General features: G+C 39.2%; 1 protein-coding gene across 1 annotated transcript in view; it reads left to right on the top strand.

The window, feature by feature from the left end:
• The window catches only part of OLA1 (Obg like ATPase 1), a 110600-nt gene that overhangs the window by 53671 nt on the left and 36269 nt on the right, over positions 1-20660 (top strand). Inside the window, exons 6-7 of the mRNA XM_066634773.1 lie at positions 1903-1983; positions 2230-2327. Coding sequence (XP_066490870.1) covers positions 1903-1983; positions 2230-2327 — 179 coding nt within the window. The remainder of the gene's footprint in view (positions 1-1902; positions 1984-2229; positions 2328-20660) is intronic.

The raw sequence follows: 20660 nt of genomic DNA, 5'->3' as shown, positions 1-20660 counted from the left end.
CACAAATAAAAGCAGGGTTTGTTGATTCTTGAGGAATTGTTCTAATAATGAAGAACAGTAAGAGATTAAGATAAGAGGCATTTTAAGCTTAAATGAATTAGTTATTGATTGAAATGACACACACCAAAGAGATAGGGCCCTAGGACAGGATAGTTCTACTATGTTTTTTTTTTTAAATGTGTAATCTTGTTGCATGTCTCTACATAAGCTATTCTGGCCACTCATCATAGTAACCAGCTGGGCCATTTCACCTGCTGGAGCCATTAAAGAGGACTCTCTCCCCCTAGATTAATCCCCTCCGACATTAGTTTTTAGTTCTGACAACTGGAGCAGGCATTCAGAACTTGCAGGTGGCCAGTGTGACGCACATAATTGCCTACAATTTTAGGCAATGAATAAAAATGGTCTACATTACTTGTCAAAGGTTGTATATGCAGTGCCAAGTGAGATCTATGGGAAGCCTTTTAGGGTTTAAAGAACATTTAATAGCAAGGCTGCACAGTGCTTTTTTAATCATAATGCATTTGTAATATAGCACTTTGATCTTCTCCTTGTAGGAAATGGTGTTACATTAGCCACTTTTAAAACATTTATGAGTGAAAATCAGTTATAGGAGAGTAAAAGTGATTATTCTTAGGCAGAACATGTTATATTTCATTAAAAGTTTTCAGCTTGCCCCTTTCTCATTTAAAATCTGTGGGGAGTCTTGTTCCTGGAGGGTTGCAAATCAGGATCTAAAGGATTTAGAAGAGCTTTCTCTTGTTTTTCCCCCTGAAGAAATTGTAAGATTGGAAGAGTAGGTGTACTAAATATTAAGGCTCTGTATTTATAAATGTTTATCCTGTTTATTAAGTAAATATGCACCTTAAAGGAAAAAAATTTGGTGACTAGAAATTCATGTGCAATTCTTTAATTGAACATTACACCAGTGATGACTCTCATGAAATGCAATATTTAAAGCATGACCATAAATTATCTTTGACAAAAATTGACACTAAAATCTACTGCTTCTAGAAGAGCTTGGTTTGACCTTTCAGACCTAAGAGCCTTTTATTAACACCTGCCTGTAAGGCAAACCTTGCCACACGCAGCTTTCAGATTCAGAACCACAAAACTGATGAGGAAAGGCTTGAAGGGTTCAGTTTGTGTCACTTGCTGTTTGCCGTTTCCATTTCACAGATGATTAATCTTTCTGTGAAGAAAGGCCAGAGAAACAAAGCACATTGGGCTCTTCCTGCAGTTACTCCTTCTGAATGCACACTAGCTTGCTAACTAAAAGGCCTTTAGATTTCCTGCAGGGAGAAATGTTCTGAAAGTGAATGCAGCTGGTTGGAGGTCACCAGTGCAAGGCTCTTGCCATTGTGTAATGGAAGCTTTGGCAGGTTTCATTTTTGGAGGAAAGGAGAAGGTGTTGACAAAAAATTAATGCAGAATATGGAGCCCTTTGGTCATCTGAATTAATATCTTGAAGGATGGATCACCAGTAATCAGCTCAATGTCTTTTGCTACCAGTGTTTTAAAAACATACGCATCACTCTTTGCACTTATTTCTCTGTCACAGTAGCATGTTTGTCTTATACATGGTTTCTTCCATTGGGATGCCTAATTACTATGCTAGTATAGAATGTGGAAAACAGTTTAATTTATACATGGAATTTTTCATTCAGTTTACAGAGGAAGTAAGTTTTAACTTTGATTTTTCAATGAAGGGGTTATTCTGGGTTCATCAGTTCTAACCCTAACTTGACTCCTCTATCCCTTTTCAGATTTGCATTGTTCAGTATGAAGGCAAGTCAGATTTTGCTGTCTAAAATGACTCTTTCACTGTCAGAAATCACTGTCTGACTTGGCTGGGTGTATTCTATTTTTAATGTATTTTGTTTCTTCTTTAAATCTGCGCAGGATATCATGTGCAAAATCAAAAACTGGGTAATAGATGAAAAAAAGCCTGTCCGTTTCTATCATGATTGGAATGACAAAGAGGTAGGCTATACTGTTGCATCATCCATCGAATCTAATGTTTGTCATGTCTTAAATTTTTAAAAAATCAGATCATAAACTTTTTATTTAACACCATTAAATGAATGCCATATTTTGTAAACCATGTGAATTACTTTCAACAATTTACTTCTTCAGAGACATAGTATTAAAAAACCTCTGTTTAATCTGGCAGTGCTGCAGTATGGGTTTCTTGCTGTATTAACTTAGCTTTTTTTTCCTGACTTCTAGATTGATGTACTGAACAAACACTTGTTTTTAACTTCAAAACCAATGATCTACTTGATTAACCTTTCTGAAAAAGATTACATTAGAAAAAAAAACAAATGGTGAGTTTATTGAAATTGACTTCATTTCTTTATTTTTTTTTTAAAAACCCTGTTTTTTCAAAGGCACATCACTGTATGTCATAGTAGAGGTTAGTCATGTTGTTGTACGTTGAATAAATCTAAATGCTTTTATTCTTATATTGGCAATGTATTTATTACCTCATTTGTTGGAATGCAGTAGAGACAAAACTCTCATAGATTTACAAAAGAAACAGCAGTTTTCCCTCCTACCTTAAGTAGTTATTACACTGAGGGAAAAAATATACCTTAAGGCTATGCCCAGTTTTTAAAGACTTATTAGTTGTCAATACTTTTTATCTTCAGAAATTGTTCAGGCAAAATCCATTTATTGAATGTTGAAGAAAAAAAAACTGGACATTTTTATGTAGTAGGAGGAAATGAAATACAGAACATTTCTATCTGCAGTGAATCATGTGTCCTAGTTCATGGAAAACACAAACTGTTTAAAATATTTAGCTTCATGTATGAAATCATACAATTTAGAAGATGTAGTGTCTATTGCATGTTTGTCACATGTAGTTCAGAAACTTTTCCTACTGATTAATATGAATACATAAATTACAAAATAAGCTGTCTGTCAGACATGCAATGACTGGGACTAAGACTCAGTCCCAGAGTATGGTGACACATTAGAGGTCTGATGTTTGAAAAGAATGCTGTAAGCCTGTAATAGAAAAGTTTCAGATGTGAGGAACAGTTTTGGGGGAAGAGGCACATGACTTATTGTATTAAAAGGGAACATTAATCAAAAGGTTTTAATTTTTTTACTACAAATTTCATAATATATACTATTATAAAAATGTCACTTTGAGACATTTAATATTTGTTCTGTTTGCTTATTTCTTTTGCAAAACCATTTAGATCTAGTGTATCAGAATTCTCCAAAAACACACCCATTCATTCTCCCTGTACTTCATTAAGTACTTAGATGCACATGGTTTCAATTTTCCATTAAAATTTCTCATTTGCATATGATATCAAAGAGTGAGAAGGCTTTAAACTGAAAAATAAACATCCATAGACTAGAAGCCAAAGCAATAATTAATGTCAGACGGTTAACTCTAAGAAGTTAGAATAAATTCTGTGAAATTATTTCAGTGAAAACTGCTTTGTTTCTTTTGATATAATGCCATTTATATTTATTCTAAGAAATACAGTTGAACTGCTTTAAGTGGCCAGATTTTTGAATTTCTGGTTCAGTATAGAATCTTGTCCAAACATCAATCCAATTTATGATTCTCTATAATAGGTTACTTCAAACTGCATCTAGCTTGCATAAAACTTTGAAGATACAATTACTCTCCAGGTCACAATCTGCTATGTGTATTTCAAAGTTTCACACAAATGTAATGTGGTAAAATCTTAGTATTCTAAATTCAGTTTTGAAAGGATTCTGAAGTTCCACAATAATATGCATCAAAGTTTGTTTGAAAATGGATCATTCCATTTATGTGTGTAGAATGGATCATCACACCTGCATTTGGGTGATTACAGGTAGAAGTTACTGCTTCTAATTGTACAGTAAATGTGATTTCTCCTACCTTAATGGTAGACAGACTGCTTGGAAGATGCCAGTCTGTGATTTAGCTGTTGCCAGGCACCCCATTTTTTTTTTTGAGACCAGTTGTGATGATGACTGCAAAACTTAGCATATAGATGACAATGTTTTAAATTTGTAACTGTCTTATTTATACTATAAAATCATAGTAAAAATCTTATTGTGCTTATGAAAAACTGATGGTTCAGGGTGGTGCTTTTTAAAAAATCCAGGTTTTGTGGATGTTAGTGTAATTGTAGCAGAAAGATCAAAGCCTGGGATAGCTGAGTGATGTTCCAGAAGAGAATTTGCCACACAGCCATTTTCAGTACAGTTTCTGCCGCCTGCTGTTCCTATTTTCCCTCAAGCTAGCCATTGACAACCCCCTGTGCATCCCTGCTCGTAAAAAGTGATTGAGGAAGTATTTGTCATGTATTTATGAGTGAGAAGCATTGTGTGATAGGGAATGGCATCTACTGTAGTTGGAATGATGACCATTTTTTTCTTCATGCAGTGTAGTTGATCCTTAAATCCTCTCTTTATGCAATATCTTTTGGATTAAAGTGCAAAATAAATCTTCATTATGAAGACTGTAATGTGGGCCTTTTTGTCACTTATGGCAGTGTAGACAGATGCAAGTGATTAAAATATATTCTATTAGCAGATGCATTTTAATTTGTGCTTTGTGGCTCGTGTTCTTAATCTGAATGACAATTGGATCAGTTGCTCAGCTAACAAAAAATATTTATGGAATTTTGTAAGGAAATTCAGTTCTGGAAGGATGGAGCAATAAACATTTTTTAACAATAGAGTAGTTTTTTTACAGCATCAAAGATGTTTCAAGGTTGTAGGCAATAAGAGAACTTTGGAAGTTTAAATGTACTCCATTTTTTTTTGCTATGCACCCCTTTCATACAAACATTTTTAATTACTGATAAAAACATAGTAGCATCTAAATGATAACATGTCGTTTTTCAATCCTGGGGAAGATGAAAACAGTTTGAATGCTAATACTGTTGTATATTTGAGTAGATGTATTGACCTTCTGAAAGGTGTAAAAACTGGAATGACTCCAAGGAACTACTTATTGGTATTAACAATGTTAAATTAGTCTGTCGTTTTGAGTTATGATTTAAGACCTAGTTCCTGAAGAGGAGCTGACATGGCAGCTCTGTTAGATGCACTTATATTATGATCCGATAACACTAATAATGATGTATAGAGGAATCTACTTCAGCATTTTAAAATACAACTTACTGTTCTTTAAACAAATAGTTAAATAATCAAAAGCCATTAAAAAATTGAAGCATTTTGAAGTGATTGTAGATCACGGTGCTTTAACTAGTATTGTTTCTGTAACATCACATACAGGTGGAGCCTATTTATCCGTGTTAGTTCCGTTCCATGACTTGGCGTGATTAACAAAAAACGTGTTGTGCTAAATTCCATAGAGTTATGCAAATACACTGCAGCCTGACACTTCCGGATGGAAGGAAACTAAGGCAGGTGTTATCAATCCCCTCCCCTCCGTACTCAGCCTTCCCTGTTGCCAGCTGCCCCGGCTTCTTTCACATGGGATGCTGATCTTTTAAGAGTGCAATCCTATGCGTTTCTACTCAGAAGTAAGTCCCATTCCAGTCAATGGGGTTTACTCCCAGGAAAGTGTGGAGAGGATTGTAGGCTATATCTCATGCCTTGCTTGGTGGGAAGGCTTGCTTGTGTCGGTGATAGCCTGCACCATGGGGGGGAGGTTGCTTGTGTCGATTGCCTGCACCATCTCAGTGGGGGGGGGGGGAAATTTGGCAAACACTCCCTGGGTTTTTTAAAGCAATCCCCTCTCCTCCCCCTTCATACTCAGCCCTCCCCGTACCGTAAAGGTACTCAGCCTTTTTGTTTTGGGCTCCCTGGAAATGGATCAAGATGCCAGCACAGAGCAAAGGAGGCAAAGGTGTGTGTGACTTTCGGTTCCCCCGTTACATTTTCGTTGAGACAAATCCGCAGATAAAATATCCATGGATAAATAGGCTGCACCTGTACTGTAAAGAAAATCTACGATTGGAACCTCATGTATTGAGCTATATAGGGCACCAAAATTCTTGCAGCATCATAATTTAAAGAAAATTTGTTGTTGCATGTTTGATTCAGCAGCATGTCATCAATTATATTGTTTAAGAGTCCATCAACATGTCTGTTTAAATTGATATGGTGATACATTCTCTCTTTGAACAACAAAATGAACTATATGTCATGTACACATACAATCGTTTTAAAAACTAATTTTGTCAATTCATCTTTGCATACCTTTGAACCAGTCTGTGCAATTGGGACAATGATTCAATATTCCAGTCTAATATGACTGTTGAATAACAGAAAATTATATTTAATATAGTTTATTTAAACTCATTAAATTATAGTGAATGACTTTGCACTTCTAAATAATGTCATAAAACTTTGAAAGCATTGCAGGCAGGTTGATGGCATCTTATTGTGGCTGATAAGCGCAGATACTGAAATTCTCAGTTCTTAATGACCATGACATGACTATTTCATTCAGATTAATCAGTAGGATAAATCTTATTTACTTTTATACTACAGATTTCAAAATTACAGTAGAACCTCTTTAAGTTGACCACCCAAGGGACTGGAGGAAATTGGTCAACATAGGGAGGTGGTCAACATACGGGGGTAAAAGGCATTTAAATATTATCATGTTTAGCTCCCAGGACAACAAATGCAAGGCCAAGTTATTATTTAGATTGGATTTGTAAAAGGTTTTATTGCAAATATCTTTTGATTCTTACATCTATATCCTTATCAAGAGACAGAAAATAAACACCCCACAATCAGTGTTTAAAAAAAACCCTGAAAATTCATAAGCTTAAAAAAAATGTAAGTTAAAAAAAATACTTGGTTTCATAGCAGACAGGCAGACCAATGCTATCCCTTACCAGCCCATAGCATGTATCATGTTACATAGCCCCAACAGCTGAAAAAAACACTTTTTTACTTAGGCTGCCTGGCCTCCACTGGGTCTCCTAAGATTCACTAAATGCCAGAAGGTGTTTGATACGGTCCCTCACTAAAAGCTGTTGAGAAAACTCCACAGTCAGGGAATAAGAGGACAGGTCCTCTCATGAATTGGGAACTGGTTGAGGACCAGGAAACAGAGAGTCGGTCTCAGTGGGCAATTGACAAAAAACGTGGAGAGAGGTGGAAAGTGGAGTGCCTCAAAGATCTGTCCTGGGACTGGTGCTTTTCAACATCTTCATAAATGACCTGGAAACAGGTATAAGCAGGGAGGTGGACAAGTTTGTGGATGACACTAAACTTTTCTGAGTGGTGAAGACCAGAAGGCATTGTGAAGTGCTCCAGAAGGATCTCTCCAAACCGGGAGAATAGGCAGCAAAATAGCAGTTGTATAGCAAGAAAAGCTTCTTGCTTTTCCAAGATGGGACAAACCAGACAAAACACAGGCCCACAGTATCGCATTCAGTGGGCAACTTACAGAGGGTAAATTAATACTCTGTGCAATGGTCGAAGTGGTTAAGATACAACTAACGGAGGTGGTCAATATAGAGAGGTTGGTCTCCCATAGTGTGTATGCAATGTCTGTCCATGATGTGAAAATTAGGTCAGCTTAAGCAGGTGGTCAATATAGAGAGGTGGTCAACTTTGGAGGTTCTACTGTAATACACTTTAAGGTTTATTTGCTTCTCTGCAAGCATCTAAGGTTCAGGGTTTAATGATGAAACAAAAACTTATGAAGTTAGCTTGTCATGCTGATGTTAAGTGTGTTTAAACCGCCCCCCCAAGAATAAAATGTGAAAAATTTATCACAGATTTCAACTTTTGCATTTCAAAACACTGTTAAAAGTATAATTGGTAAGCAGTTTATAAAAAAATACATTTTTGACCTGTCAAACTCTGCCAATCTGAGTTGTGCTAGGATTTTCTGTTTTCTTCTTTTTGAAGAAAAAACTGTTAATGAAGGTGCTAAAAACCTAAAATATTCCTTAACACCAGTATTGTTTATAGATATAAGCATTTTCAGTGTAGTTCATGCTTCAACTACAAAAGTAATGTCTGTATTCCAATAATTATATGTAGTGATGCAGGTGTGCCTCTGGCGGAATTAGCATATTGAACAGAAATGCAATTAGATCACACTGAATAGGGCTCAACAGACCTAGTGGTGGCTGGACACATAGCAGGTGGCTGAAACCTGTCCAGTCATAGGAAGAGTGTTACTTCAGAGATTTGCTAGGTACTAAGGGTGATCATACACTTTCATGTTGGGGGCACTGTGTGTAACATTCTTGACTTGATAGATGAAACTTGTTTGGGGAAAAAAAATCTTTATATATCAAAGTGTAAGACCATACACTTTACAGGCCATAATTTTATCACATGAAAAATCTACAAAAATTTATTTACACTTTCTCATTTATTTGTACAGGTGGGCTCCGTATCCATGGATCTCGTATTCGTGGATTCACTTATCTGTAGATTGGGCCAAGCCCCCCCCCCCCCCCGGCAAGAGGAGCTTCCCTCGCCTCCAGAGATCCTCAGAAAAAAAATGCTACTTCTGGTTTCTCTGTGAAACTGGAAGTGACTTTTTAATGCTTTATAAGGTATTAGAAGGCCCAGAGAAGCTCCCAGGCTTCCCAGTGCCTTATAAAGCATTAAAAACATCACTTTTCACGGAGAAACCAGAAGTAGCGTTTTTTACTGTCGGGCTCAGAAGACCCTCCGGAGCGAGGGGAGCTCTGCTGCCCTCACCTCTGGAGGGTGAGGGGGCGTTGCCTGATATCCGCAGTTTCAGTTAACCATGTGGAGTCTCAGAACTGAAACCCCACTGATAGTGGGGCATGCCTGTACTTTATACTGCTTAAGTACTTGTCTCATTTATCTGACATCCTGATATGGGGGAAAAATATCCTTGTTAAGATGTTTGCTCCTTCTTGATAGATATAACACATCTTGCAGTTTGTTTGTAGGCTGGTTCTGGTACTGGGTAGGTGGGGGCGGGAGAAATACCTATAGACCATGGCATTTCAACTGTTTGCTTTTTGTTTCAAGTAGCACCTTTGGAAGTATCACCACTATCACCAGAGACAACAGATGTCACTGTTGTGCCTGCAGAAAGAAAGGCTTCTTTATTTGCTACTGTTCCAGTTCATTCCTTTCCAATACTCACTCTGTCTTGAAGGGCTAGCCACTTCTTGCTCACCAGTACACCACTGTCCCAACCCTCTTTTCTTCTAGTAGAGTTGGGTCATGTGAGGTAGTGCCATGTAGTCACCATACCAGTGGAAAAAGTTCCTACAGTCAAGTATCACCAGTACTGTTAATAGTTTTAGTAACTAGAATCATTAGTACTGTGTTAATGATCTGGCAAGTTTTGTGCACAGGCAGATGAGTGTGGGAAACAGGTGCCTTTTGAGGTCTCTTCCCGTTTGGGTTGAGTTCTGTATCTAAAAAAAGTAGTAAATATTGAAATACACCAGACCAGAAAACCAGTCAGATCAGTATATGACTGTTGGATAACAAAGGTACACAGGGTACTGAAGGAAGTCATGGACATTTTAAAGAAACTAAATTTGCATTAACTATCACAGCAGAAGTTCGGGGAAATATATTCTTATCAGTATCTCTGGCTCTTCATTTCTCTGATCAATCCGTCATATTGCGAAACAGCTTATATTCAGGCCAACAAAAGAACCTTCTAAAACTCTTAACAGGAGTGCAGGGCATTCCACCCTCCTCTGCCAGTTAGCAGTGTTTTTTTCTTTTCTCCTCACACTGGAGTTTGTGAGAAAGTGCCCTCATTTGACAACATTGCAAGTGCCTCATTCCATGTTATCTCAAAGTTCTTCACCTCAGGAGCAATTCATTTAGTATCATATTTTTTAATTAAATCCTGCACGCTTCAGACTCTGAACAAGTGTGCAAAAATAGACCCACATACAGAGGTGGGTCCTGTACTACCAAAAGTGTGCCCAGTGCAGATGGCTCAGACGGTCTCGCATGAATTTTACTGAGTGGGTGCCAAATATGTTAACAAGTATCAAATTTTCTAGCAGTTTGTGCCAATGGCCATAGGTCAGTGGTTCCCAACATTTTTTCGGTTGTGTACCCTTGGCAGCCCATTTCCATAAATTGTACCCCTCAGATTAGCCCCACAAAGCATTCTAATATAGACCTACCTTTTTCTGCCATTATTCAATTCTTTTTGAAGTATCCCTAAAGCTCCTGGCAAGTGCCCCTGGGGATACATGAACCTCAGGTTGGGAACCACTGCCATAGGTGACTGAGAGCCCAATTCTGAGCTCCCGTGGTGTGCGGCTGCAGCACCACCGAAAACTACTACTACTGCATCCTGTGCACCCACGGCAGCTGTGAGCGGCACGTTGGGAGAAGAGGACTTTTATCCCCCTTCTCTCAGGTAAAGGGAGTAGTCCCGCAATGGGGCTATTCGATTCACTGCCGATGGAAAGGTCAGTGGTGAGGTAAGAGCCTTCATGTCAGCCTGACATGAAGGTTCAGGATCCAGTGGAGTGTTGCTCCACTGGTCCCACCTCCCTCCCTGCTCCCTCCCCCGACATGCCTCCCCCTGTCCTCTCCCCACCTCTTGCCTCCTCTGCGCCCTGTCCTTACCCTCTGCACACCCCCTCCCTGCCTCACCCCTGCCCCCGCTTTCCTCTCCACTACTCGGCAGTGTGTGAGACTGCCGAGCAGCAGAGGCCAGGCCCCTGCCTAGCACTAGCCAAGTGCCGGCTAGCATGGGCGTTCGCCTTGTGCTAGAGCTTGCAGATGTGCGTTATGGCACGTTTGCGACAGTGCGTGCCAGAGGTAAGCTGGCCCATTGAGCTCAGGATTGGGCTCTGTGTAGCATGGCTAAAGCTGCGTGGCATAAAAGAACTTTGATTGCAGATGGCCTGTCTCTTACTGGCTAGTCTTTGGCATTTCATTCTAAATGAATTTGGGATGGGAGGCATAAGGCCATTGACCATAGTAAGAACAAAGATGCCAAAAATAAGAGTACATAATTAACCTAGAACCAAGAAACTTTTTTTGTTCCAAAATGTCCACACTGAAAGCAAGGCTACTCTTAAGATACCTCCACAGACATAATCAGAACTGCCTCAAAAGAAAGCAAAGGCAGAAATTAAAATTGACTTGATTATCTTCACGTCTACTGAATAAGTAATCCAAGTGACCAGCATTGCCAGATAAGTTTGTGGTGGAGAAGCCAATTGTGAAAAATATAGTATAAGGGATAGGATTCCATTGTCTCATGCTCTTCTTCTCATCAAATGTAGAGACCCTTCTGTTGGTTTCTGGAGGGGAAATAAGAAATGGCACTTCTAATGATGTTAAGCCACTTGTGGGGTTATCTAGGGTTATCTGTAGTCCCGTACATTCTTGGAAATGAGTTCCACTGAACTTAGTGGAACTTGCTTCTGAGATTACTGTCTTCTAGGTTAGATAGGTGTGTGTTTTTAATTGCTGCCTTCATTTATGTTTCCTATATACAGGTGTGCCCTGTTATCTGCAGGGGTTTCATACCTGAAACCATGGATAGGGGCAAACGCCCTTCCTACTGGTCTGTACCCTGCGGAGGCGAGGGCAGCCTGTCTCCCCTCTCCTCCGGAGGGGTTCTCGGCTCAGTGGAGGCCACGGACATCCATCTATAGCCTCTGCTAGGCTCAGACTGAGCTTGACACCTAAAAACACATTACTTCCAGTTTCACGGAGAAACCGGAAGTGACATTTTTAATGGCTTATAAGGCATTAGGAGGCCTGGGGAAAGAGGCTCTGGGCTTCTCAGGGGAAACTCCCTTTGTCTCGGAGCGGGGTCGTGGGGGCCCCTGCAGACCAAATCCTTGGATATGGGATCTGCAGATACAGGATTTGTGGATATATGGTGCCCCTTGTATATGTTTGCAGGACTCTTTGGCTCAACCTATAATTTTATATTGCTAAATACATAGCACTCTTCCCTCCCCTTTTACTTTTTGCTTGAAAGTATTATGGTTGCTTTATGCTTGAAATTGGATGGATAGCCATTACAATTAACACCAACACTTTGAATTGTGCCCAAAATGAATGGGTGTGCATACAGTTTTTAGGACCAGTATTGTGTTTCCACATTGTCTTACTTCTTTAGTACCATTGTGTTTAGTACCACATTTTTAACTAACTGACACTTCCTAACAGTTTTTTAAGGTGACCCAGGTAGTTCATTTTGTTTTAATTGTGTTTGAAGGTTACCAGGACTTCCAGTTCAGCATGGGTTCCTCTGAAATTATACTTACATTTCACAGTGGCCAATCCCACCCGGTTTGATATTGTTTAACATAAGTCTGTTAAAAATAAGGACATTTTAAAAATACATTTGTAAAGAAGAAAACTTTTGCCAAAGTTAGAAGGAGAAAAATTGGTAGAGGATATCTCATTGTGTTGCAAATTATGACTGTGAATCCAGACTTCTGCTTGCTTTCATATATTAATTTGCAGTCAGGCATGTAAGAAAAAGCACCAAAATTCAAGCTGCAGCACACACATTATGATTTTGTATGGGTGCGAATGCTTGAAGGACCCAAGGCTCAATCCTCTGGTGGAAATAAGTTGATTAAGTTTTCTACCCTGCTGTGCTAGCATAGAAGCAGGTACCTTGGGGTCCCACCTGTCACCCCGATGGTGAATGCCTTTTGCCGAGTTTTGTACAGAGTACAGCCTCTGAAATTTATTTGAAGCGAAAAGGCATGAGGACTCAGAGGAAGTCATCAGGCCGCAAGGAAGGGGAAGAAGAACCCAAATTCCATCACTGAAGAAGGCAGGGTCCTTCCTCCTGGCATTCTTGGACTAGATCTGGTCTTCTCTCTGGCCAGATGGCTGCCCCTCTCTTTGACTCAAACAACTGCCTGTCTTTGGGGTCTGTCTCTGGTCCAGCATTCCAGCAGTTTACACTCAGCTGCAGGTTTTGCTCCATCCCTTATTTTCTCAGCCTGTGCCTGTTGGTGCCTTCTTGCCTGTTGAGAGAGGAACAACAGTGAACTGTTGGTAAAGGGATGAGAATTCACCCCTTTGCTCTAGCTATTGAACTCCAAAGACGGGTTGGCTGCTTCTGACAAAGTCAGCAAGTCCAAAGTGGATCCTGGTCATCCTTGCTCATCAGTAGTAAGGCCACTACTCCAGTTAAGTGGGGTATAAGTGTTATATTGGGGCCCCAGTATCCCAGAGTCCTGCACCATGCCTCTGTGCTACAAATAGCAAGTATTGATAAAGCTGAGAGACTTCAGAAAAAACCTTCAACTGCTGAAGTGTGTGTGGGTGTATGTTCCACTATGCTCCACCCAACCCCAAGCAAAAATGAGTGTTACAAAACCTTTATTACCACATTCTGTGCTTATAGTTTAGGTTTCATTTGGCATTTCACATTCAATATGGCAACTCAAAATCACATTTCCCTGCAGGTGGAAAAGCAGCTGAGAGGAAGTTTTGATTGGAAAAATGGCCAGAGATGAGAGAGTTAAGCATCTCCTCCCCCTGCTGTTCCTCTGATTGAATTCATAGTCTCCTGTAGCTGTTTTTCTTTATATTTAAAAAAAAAATGTTTGGGAGGCCATTTACACACAGCTGCCATGTAATATTCAGTGAAACAGAATGACCTGTCTCCTTGCTGTAGTGGGTCACAAAAGCTCATTGTATCAGTGCTCCAGCAACTCCTTTTGTTGTTAAGAATATTGACTACTTTTCAACAAAAAGTTCATAAAATGGTTTTCTTAAATTTATGGAACTATTGTTACATATAATATGTCTGCTGGGCACAATTCAAGGCATTCATTTGAACTCGCACAGCATTTAACAGCTTGGTCCCATCATACCTTGGAGGAGGGCTCAAGGGTCAAAGTCTTGCTAGAGTTCCCAGTGGCTCACCTTTTCAGTTCTTTGGAAAGCATGAGCGTGTGCCAGCTACCCAATCATGGCACCCAGGAACTGGGCAGCAATGGATATGAGTCCTTTTTCATGTTACCACTCACAGGTATAGTGGTGGTGGAGGAGGATTCTTATCCATTCACTGCCAGGTTCTCTGTTAGCTTTCTTGGCTGGTTGGTCAATGGAATGGCTTACTGGGAGGCAGTGGGGTCCAGGCAGCAGTAGTGGGCTGTCCTCTTCCTTTCCCCTTAAAAATGCTCAGATACCTTGGTCCATGATGCAGCATCAAAGGGTGGGATATCTGAGAAATGTAGAATGCCACTAGAGGAGGATGAAGATGGTCCACTGCTGCTGTTCTTCTCCACCATTGCCCAGTAAGTGTCCCAGTGGGACTTGGCTTATTGGGAAGCAGCAGCAGATCCTTGCAACGTAATTGATTGACTGAGCATGATGTGAGTCCTTGTATGAGTGTAGGCCCTAATAGATGCCCTGTGTAGTTGTCCTGTTAATACCCCATAGACTGCCTCTTCTTTTCTGTACCAATACAACCATTAAAATTGACTGAGAGCAGTGGCATAGCTGGGTGACATAGTGGGGTGACATAGCTGGGCATCAGGGCAGGTGTCACCTTCTTCCTCTCTTGGACAAATTTTTAACAACCCCCCTCCTCTATATGAAGTGCCCCTCCTGTGCAGTTCTCTAAGGAACCTCACAGCCCTCTGCCACGCCCTCACTTCACTTCTCCCCCTGTTTACTGTTTCTTTGTCCAGTTGTCTTTGTGTAGCTGCATTTCCCAGGGCCTAGATTCTTGTGCAGCTTCATCAGGTTCAAACTACAGTGGAGATATGGGCAGCACAAATGGGAATGTCAGGGTGCTGAGCCACGTAGTTTCCTCCAGTCAGCACAAAGAGAGTGGGTGTGAACTAATTTCCCTTGCCCCGGTGGGTTGAAGGAGCGCATTTCTTCTTCTTTGTCCCCACCTCCTTGATCTGTGCCCTCCACAGCTAGGCAAGATAGTGTATTACAGACAGTGTTGCAAAACAAATATGAGACACTGGCATCCCCTTAGCACCCTCTTATGGCTTGCACCTGGGGCAGACAACCCCTCTCCCATTTCTGTGCTGTTGACTGAGTGAACCTTCTATGTTCTGGGTTTTAAAAGGTGCTATAATTCACAAGGGCAATAACTTTAGGATTCCTTTCCCTAGAGAGCTGTTAAGTTACAAGTCTGCATATTTAATAGCCATATAGATCAATAATAGCTATAGGTCAGTAGCCATGGTAAACAGGTGTAGGGTAATTTTAATCTAGTTGATTCTTTTTGTTTACATCGCTTCTTTTATTTTTATCTCTTACTAAGCCAACTTGAACCTTTGAGAAGAGAGAGGATACTGGTTCTGTCTAATGTGCAAAAGTTTGAACTGTGTATGAAAAATATGACCAATATGTGTGTTAAATAAATTCAAAGGAAAATTGCACAGGAACTATAAACAGATGGTAGATTTTGAACTTATGCAAAATGATTACATACCTTTTTTAACTGGCTTTCAAAATCAGAAGTATTTTTTTCTGGCAGTGCCAGTTTAAAATTGCAATAAGGAATGAATTCAAAATTTGAACTCCTATAATTTGGGTTTCTTAATTAAAAAAACAAAGCAAAAACCTTTCAACATGGTAAATGTTTGTCTTTGGCTCCCTCTATCAGCCTATCTTATTTGACTTTCTGAGTTAGTGATTTTCCACAATGCACACCTGCCTGGCAGGTTGAGTAGCTGAAAATGCGTCAGCAGATAACTCTGTGTGTTCTTGTTGATTAAATAAAAATAAATTGATGAAAATAAATTAATTAAATAAAAATAAATTAATTCAAAATGTATGAGGTAGCATGTATCTAATTGTACTGAAAAACTGTCATATGTCAATACTTGCAAAAACCTTTCTTAAAGGTATTTCCTATCTTGGAATTGGTCTATCATATTCTTGCATTGTGACGTGTTATATATCAGAATGTTAGAAGATCTTTCTATTTTTTTAATGTTAGTGCATTATATATACTTGGTAGTGGTTTTAATCTCTAGCTACTTCATTGCCCTGCTGACATTAAGGGTAACTGGATTGTTCTATTCATGGTTTACTGCAGATCAAAATGATTTGATATGCTAAGCTATTTCTGACAGAAGATACAAAGTTTTGACAAACATGCATGGCACAGCAAGTGTCCAATTCTAAAGAGCAAAATAAATGCAAACCACCATTATGGGGAACACAAACAGCCTGAAAGCAAGTTATTAGTAAGCAAATAATTATTGAACTGTTATGAATGGAATAGGATGTTGAAATAAGACATGATTGGCTGATGTTACATATGTCCTTGATTACCTTCCTTGTGCTTTTATCCTAATAAGTGACATTCTTTGTATTCCCTTGGATGGCTAGACAGTCTGACACTAAAGAAGAATAAATATTGCATGTGGTACACATTAAGCTGTCATCTAAGACAGCATTTATAAAAAGTAACTGGAGAAATTCATAAGAAATTCTGCAGTGCTACAGTTTCCTGGCTCCAGTCATAATTGTCAAACTTCTTGACACATTCAGGTCTTCTAAAATGACTTCGGTTTACCATTGCATAGTGTGAATAATTTCATGGATTTTTATTTCAGATTGCTACCTATTAACATTGGTTACCTTAACTGAATATTTCATTTATTGAATATTTCCTTTAACAACAAAAGGCAAAGAAATAACAATAATATATCTGGAAGTATGTTAGTTGGAAGCCCTGAAAGTCTGCACAGAAAAACATACATAGCATTTGATTATTTTATTGCTATTTAATTTACAAATAAATCTTTCTACATACATACTAATATATGGTACTTACAGTGGAAAAGGCAGTCAAAAACTGGATTGTTTACAAAATAACAGTACCCTTAGAATTGGGTTAATTTTGTATGTTGTGCTTTAAGAGAGCTGTTAACCATGTTGCTTCCACAAAATACGAAATATTGGACTAAATAGAAATCTCTTGCTGGTGCTACACGATAGTAGAAATAGAAAACTAATCACAATTCGACATTCACATGCGTTATACTAAGGTGAAATAGCCAGAACGAATATAACAGAAAAGAAGAGATGGCAAGTCAGTCCTTCATGGTGTCCACTGATGTATGAAAGTCCATCACTCTTAGTAATAGAATTCTGCCTTTTCTCTTCAGAATTTTGATATTCGGCCTGAAATAATCAGTCTTAAAATCATGTTTTATATTTTGCATCTGCATGGACAAAATGGGTCCAATGAACAATGTGATCTCTAGTTTTTATCTTGTAAAGGACAAGAAATATACAGTTACTGTGTGATTTTTTTTTTCTTGGTCTTGTTGATAATGTATTATATAGAATCAAGTAGTCTGTCAAGTTTAGCTCAAATGTGCACAAAATATGGTAGCATTTGTGGCTGAAACATTAGATTGCTGCTATTTGAGTTAAATAAATAAGGGAGACTGCTGCAGCCCCATCATTCAAGCTTGTATCAATATTTGACATTCCGCAGTGGTGAAGATCCCATGTTCTTATCTATAGTCCAGTATAATACAGGTTTTCAATTAATTATTTTTCAAAAGCTAGATTGATTAACTGCAAGGTCAGTTTCTGTTGTAATTTTGTCATTGTTCCTTTCACTGTCTATACTGACCTAAAGAAAAGTGATATACTTTGGATAGAAATTGAATTAAACTGCATTGCATCATTTATGGAACTTAGTCTTTTTTTCTGGCAAAGTTCTTTTCCAAATAGTCTGATCTATTCAGAGCAATTCATATGTTACATTGCTGCAGGTTTTGCAGATACAGGAGTGACTTCAACATCTGCAAAAGTTATAAAAAACATCACATTTGAGTTATGAATCTGCAGGCTAAACATATTTCCTTACAAGTAAGTTTGATTGATATGAATGGGACTTACTTGTAAGTAAAGTGTTGGCGATTGGGATGTAAATAACCTATTTGGGTTGAAGAAACTTTTCTCCAAGTATAACACTGCTCAAATGTTACCTGTAACTGTTAACTCTCCAGACCACTACAGAGCACAAAATATTTGCCCAACTGGTAAATTGAACTGTAAGTCCCACTGTGGGAAATTGCTTTGCTGTGCTCCAAACAGCAGTTATCTTAGTAATTGTAGCTGAATTCTTTTGTGGCTAATAGATCACTGATGTCCTTTTCCCATGGCAGAATGATTTAATCTTTGATATTTTAATTGCACAATAAATATATATTATGTGATTCAGATATTTTAAAAATGGTTAAGCTACATAATTTTAATTGGGGTTTAGAGATGGCTGTATTTTTCCATTTTATATTGTACATACCTAGCATTTCACATTCTAAACTGGAGCTCACAACAAGGAGCTTATCAGAGGAAATTGTCTAGTCCATCCCCTTCCTCACTCAAAACCTAATGACCCTTTATCATCATGGTTTAGATTGCTGGACACAGATGTGAGAAAATACAAGTAATCTACAGGTAACTACAGTAGCTGCACTGATGTTCTCGGAAAACTGACTGCTGAGAAGATAAAAAGCTTCCCACAGAGTTTGTGACTTTCCAGCAGCAAAGCGCATCATGAGCTCATACATGAAGTTTTATTTGCTGAAGACTCACAATAAGATGCATTAGGACATTCAGCAGGGACTCTTTTAGATGAGCTCAAAAACTCTGTGAGGTTGATGCACAGTTCGTTGATGTCCTAGTGTATAGTATCATACAAAAATATGTCTAACAATGCCAATAGGGGCTACTTTTTGGAAGACTTCAAGGAGTAGAAGCAAGTAAGGGAGTATTAATATTGAAATGGCAAATTCATTTTCAAGATGGGGCAATGCAATTTTGAGACATTTTCTTTGTTATAACAAAAGCGGATTGATGTTACGAGGAAAGTACTGAAGTTTTCAAGTTCAAAGTCATTTTGTGTACTGGAGAGTAGTTTCTTAAAGTAGTTCATTAAATAGGATTTGAAAGGAATTGTTTATGGGCAGACAACTGTGCTCTGCTGTATTTTGATTTATCAAAACACTAAGCCCACAAGCATGAAATTGTGTTAACCTACAAGTTAAATGATAGATCATCTTTATTTGTAGGATGAGATATGCCTTGTTTCCTCCAAGCAATAAGAATAGTTTTACATTTGCGTCTTGAGTAAGCATATGATTTTTTAAAAATCATATATTGCCCCAATTTCAAGCTTATTTTATTGGATAGAAGAAAGACTAGTTATATATCCTTGCTCCAGTAAGCAACAGTAGCAATAATTGATCCTATTTAGATAGGTATTTGTTTTAAATAATTAATCTAACCTACAGCTTCATGCTTTTTTCCCTGAAGCTCTATTAGATGCTATCACTATTTTGAGGAGACTGCTAAGTAAAGTCTACTTTTGAACTGCTCCAAGACCTCCTAGGAAAACAATTTAGGAGAAAGAAATCAGAATTTGTCTTTCTAAATGTTGCCCATTAATTTCTGTGCACACTAAGTCCCCCAAAATACATACTGGTTGTGTTCTGGAGTTTTGTCTGAAAGTCAGAATGTACATAGGTTGAAACAGGCAGCTCTTGCTATTGCGCCTGATGCAGCTGTCCATAACACAACTGGGATATCAATAACTCAGGGACCCAGTGTATGGCTATTCTATAAATACTTGTGATTTTTAGAATATAACATCAGGCCTACACACATTTTGCTATCTTAAGTTAGACCTATTGGGTATATTTGGAGTGTAGAATCCAAAAATGGCATCAGTTTTGCCCAGTTGGGTCTAGTTTTGGGAATATGGCGCAATCGTTCCACTTTCACTTTCAAAGCTGCAGGGAGCCCAGCAGAAGTTCGCGCAGGGCTCCCCCCACCCCTGGAAGGCTGCAGGAGGCTCAGGCAAGTGCACTCCTGACAAGGGTCTAAAATTGTCAAGGCACACCATCTGTTTTTTTGACAATTGACAAGGCACACCATACTAATAGCAGGGGATCACATCCCCCAGGGGCCTTACTAACAAATTATCCTTCCCTGAACTCCCACGGCATACCTGCAGACCCTTTGTGGCACACCAGTGTGCCACAGCATAGTGGTTGAAAATGGCTGGAATAAACAAACACTAAGACAGTGTTTCTCAACATTTGTCTTCCACTGTCCCACTTCACATGGTCCACCTATTCACAGTACCATCATTGCCAGTTACTTCTGGGATGGGAGACCAGATGTGACATGACAAACACTAGTAGGAGGCTGATGGTGGGTGGGAGGCCTTTTTGAGGCCAGAAAAGCTTGCTTTGGAGCTCTGCCCACTGAGCCAAGTCTCCTACCACTGTTTGTTGTGTAATGTTCCTGATCTCACTGCCAGGTAGCAGGGGTCCAGGGATTTTGTAAGTACCACCAGACACCACCTCAAGTACTGCACTGGTAGTAGCCGTACCAATGGTTGAGAACAACTGCTCTAAGATATTGAAAAGCATGAATGTTGGCTACTGGCTGCATTTCCCTCAGGAAGAGAGACAGCTGGTTATAGAAATATACCTGTCAGCACGACAAGGAAAAACCATTCCAGTGGTCTTGTGAAGTCCATCCCCGTGGCGGGGCCTGGGGGCGGAGCCTCTGAGGTAGCGGTACCGGAGACGAAAGCCTGAGGAGGGCGGCAACGAAGACGAGGAGCTGAAAAAAGTGGTTTACACGCCCGATTTAATCTAGTCAATGACTTCACATTTATTAGGACCTGTTACAACACAGAGTCCCACTTGTACAAGTCCTTAATAAAGTCTTTATCAAAAATCAAATCAGAGTCCTTG

This window comes from Tiliqua scincoides, chromosome 1, assembly GCF_035046505.1.
Source record: "Tiliqua scincoides isolate rTilSci1 chromosome 1, rTilSci1.hap2, whole genome shotgun sequence".
Taxonomy (NCBI): Eukaryota; Metazoa; Chordata; class Lepidosauria; order Squamata; family Scincidae; genus Tiliqua; species Tiliqua scincoides.
Note: the sequence above shows the minus strand (reverse complement) of the source record. Positions and strands in the feature narration are given on the sequence as shown.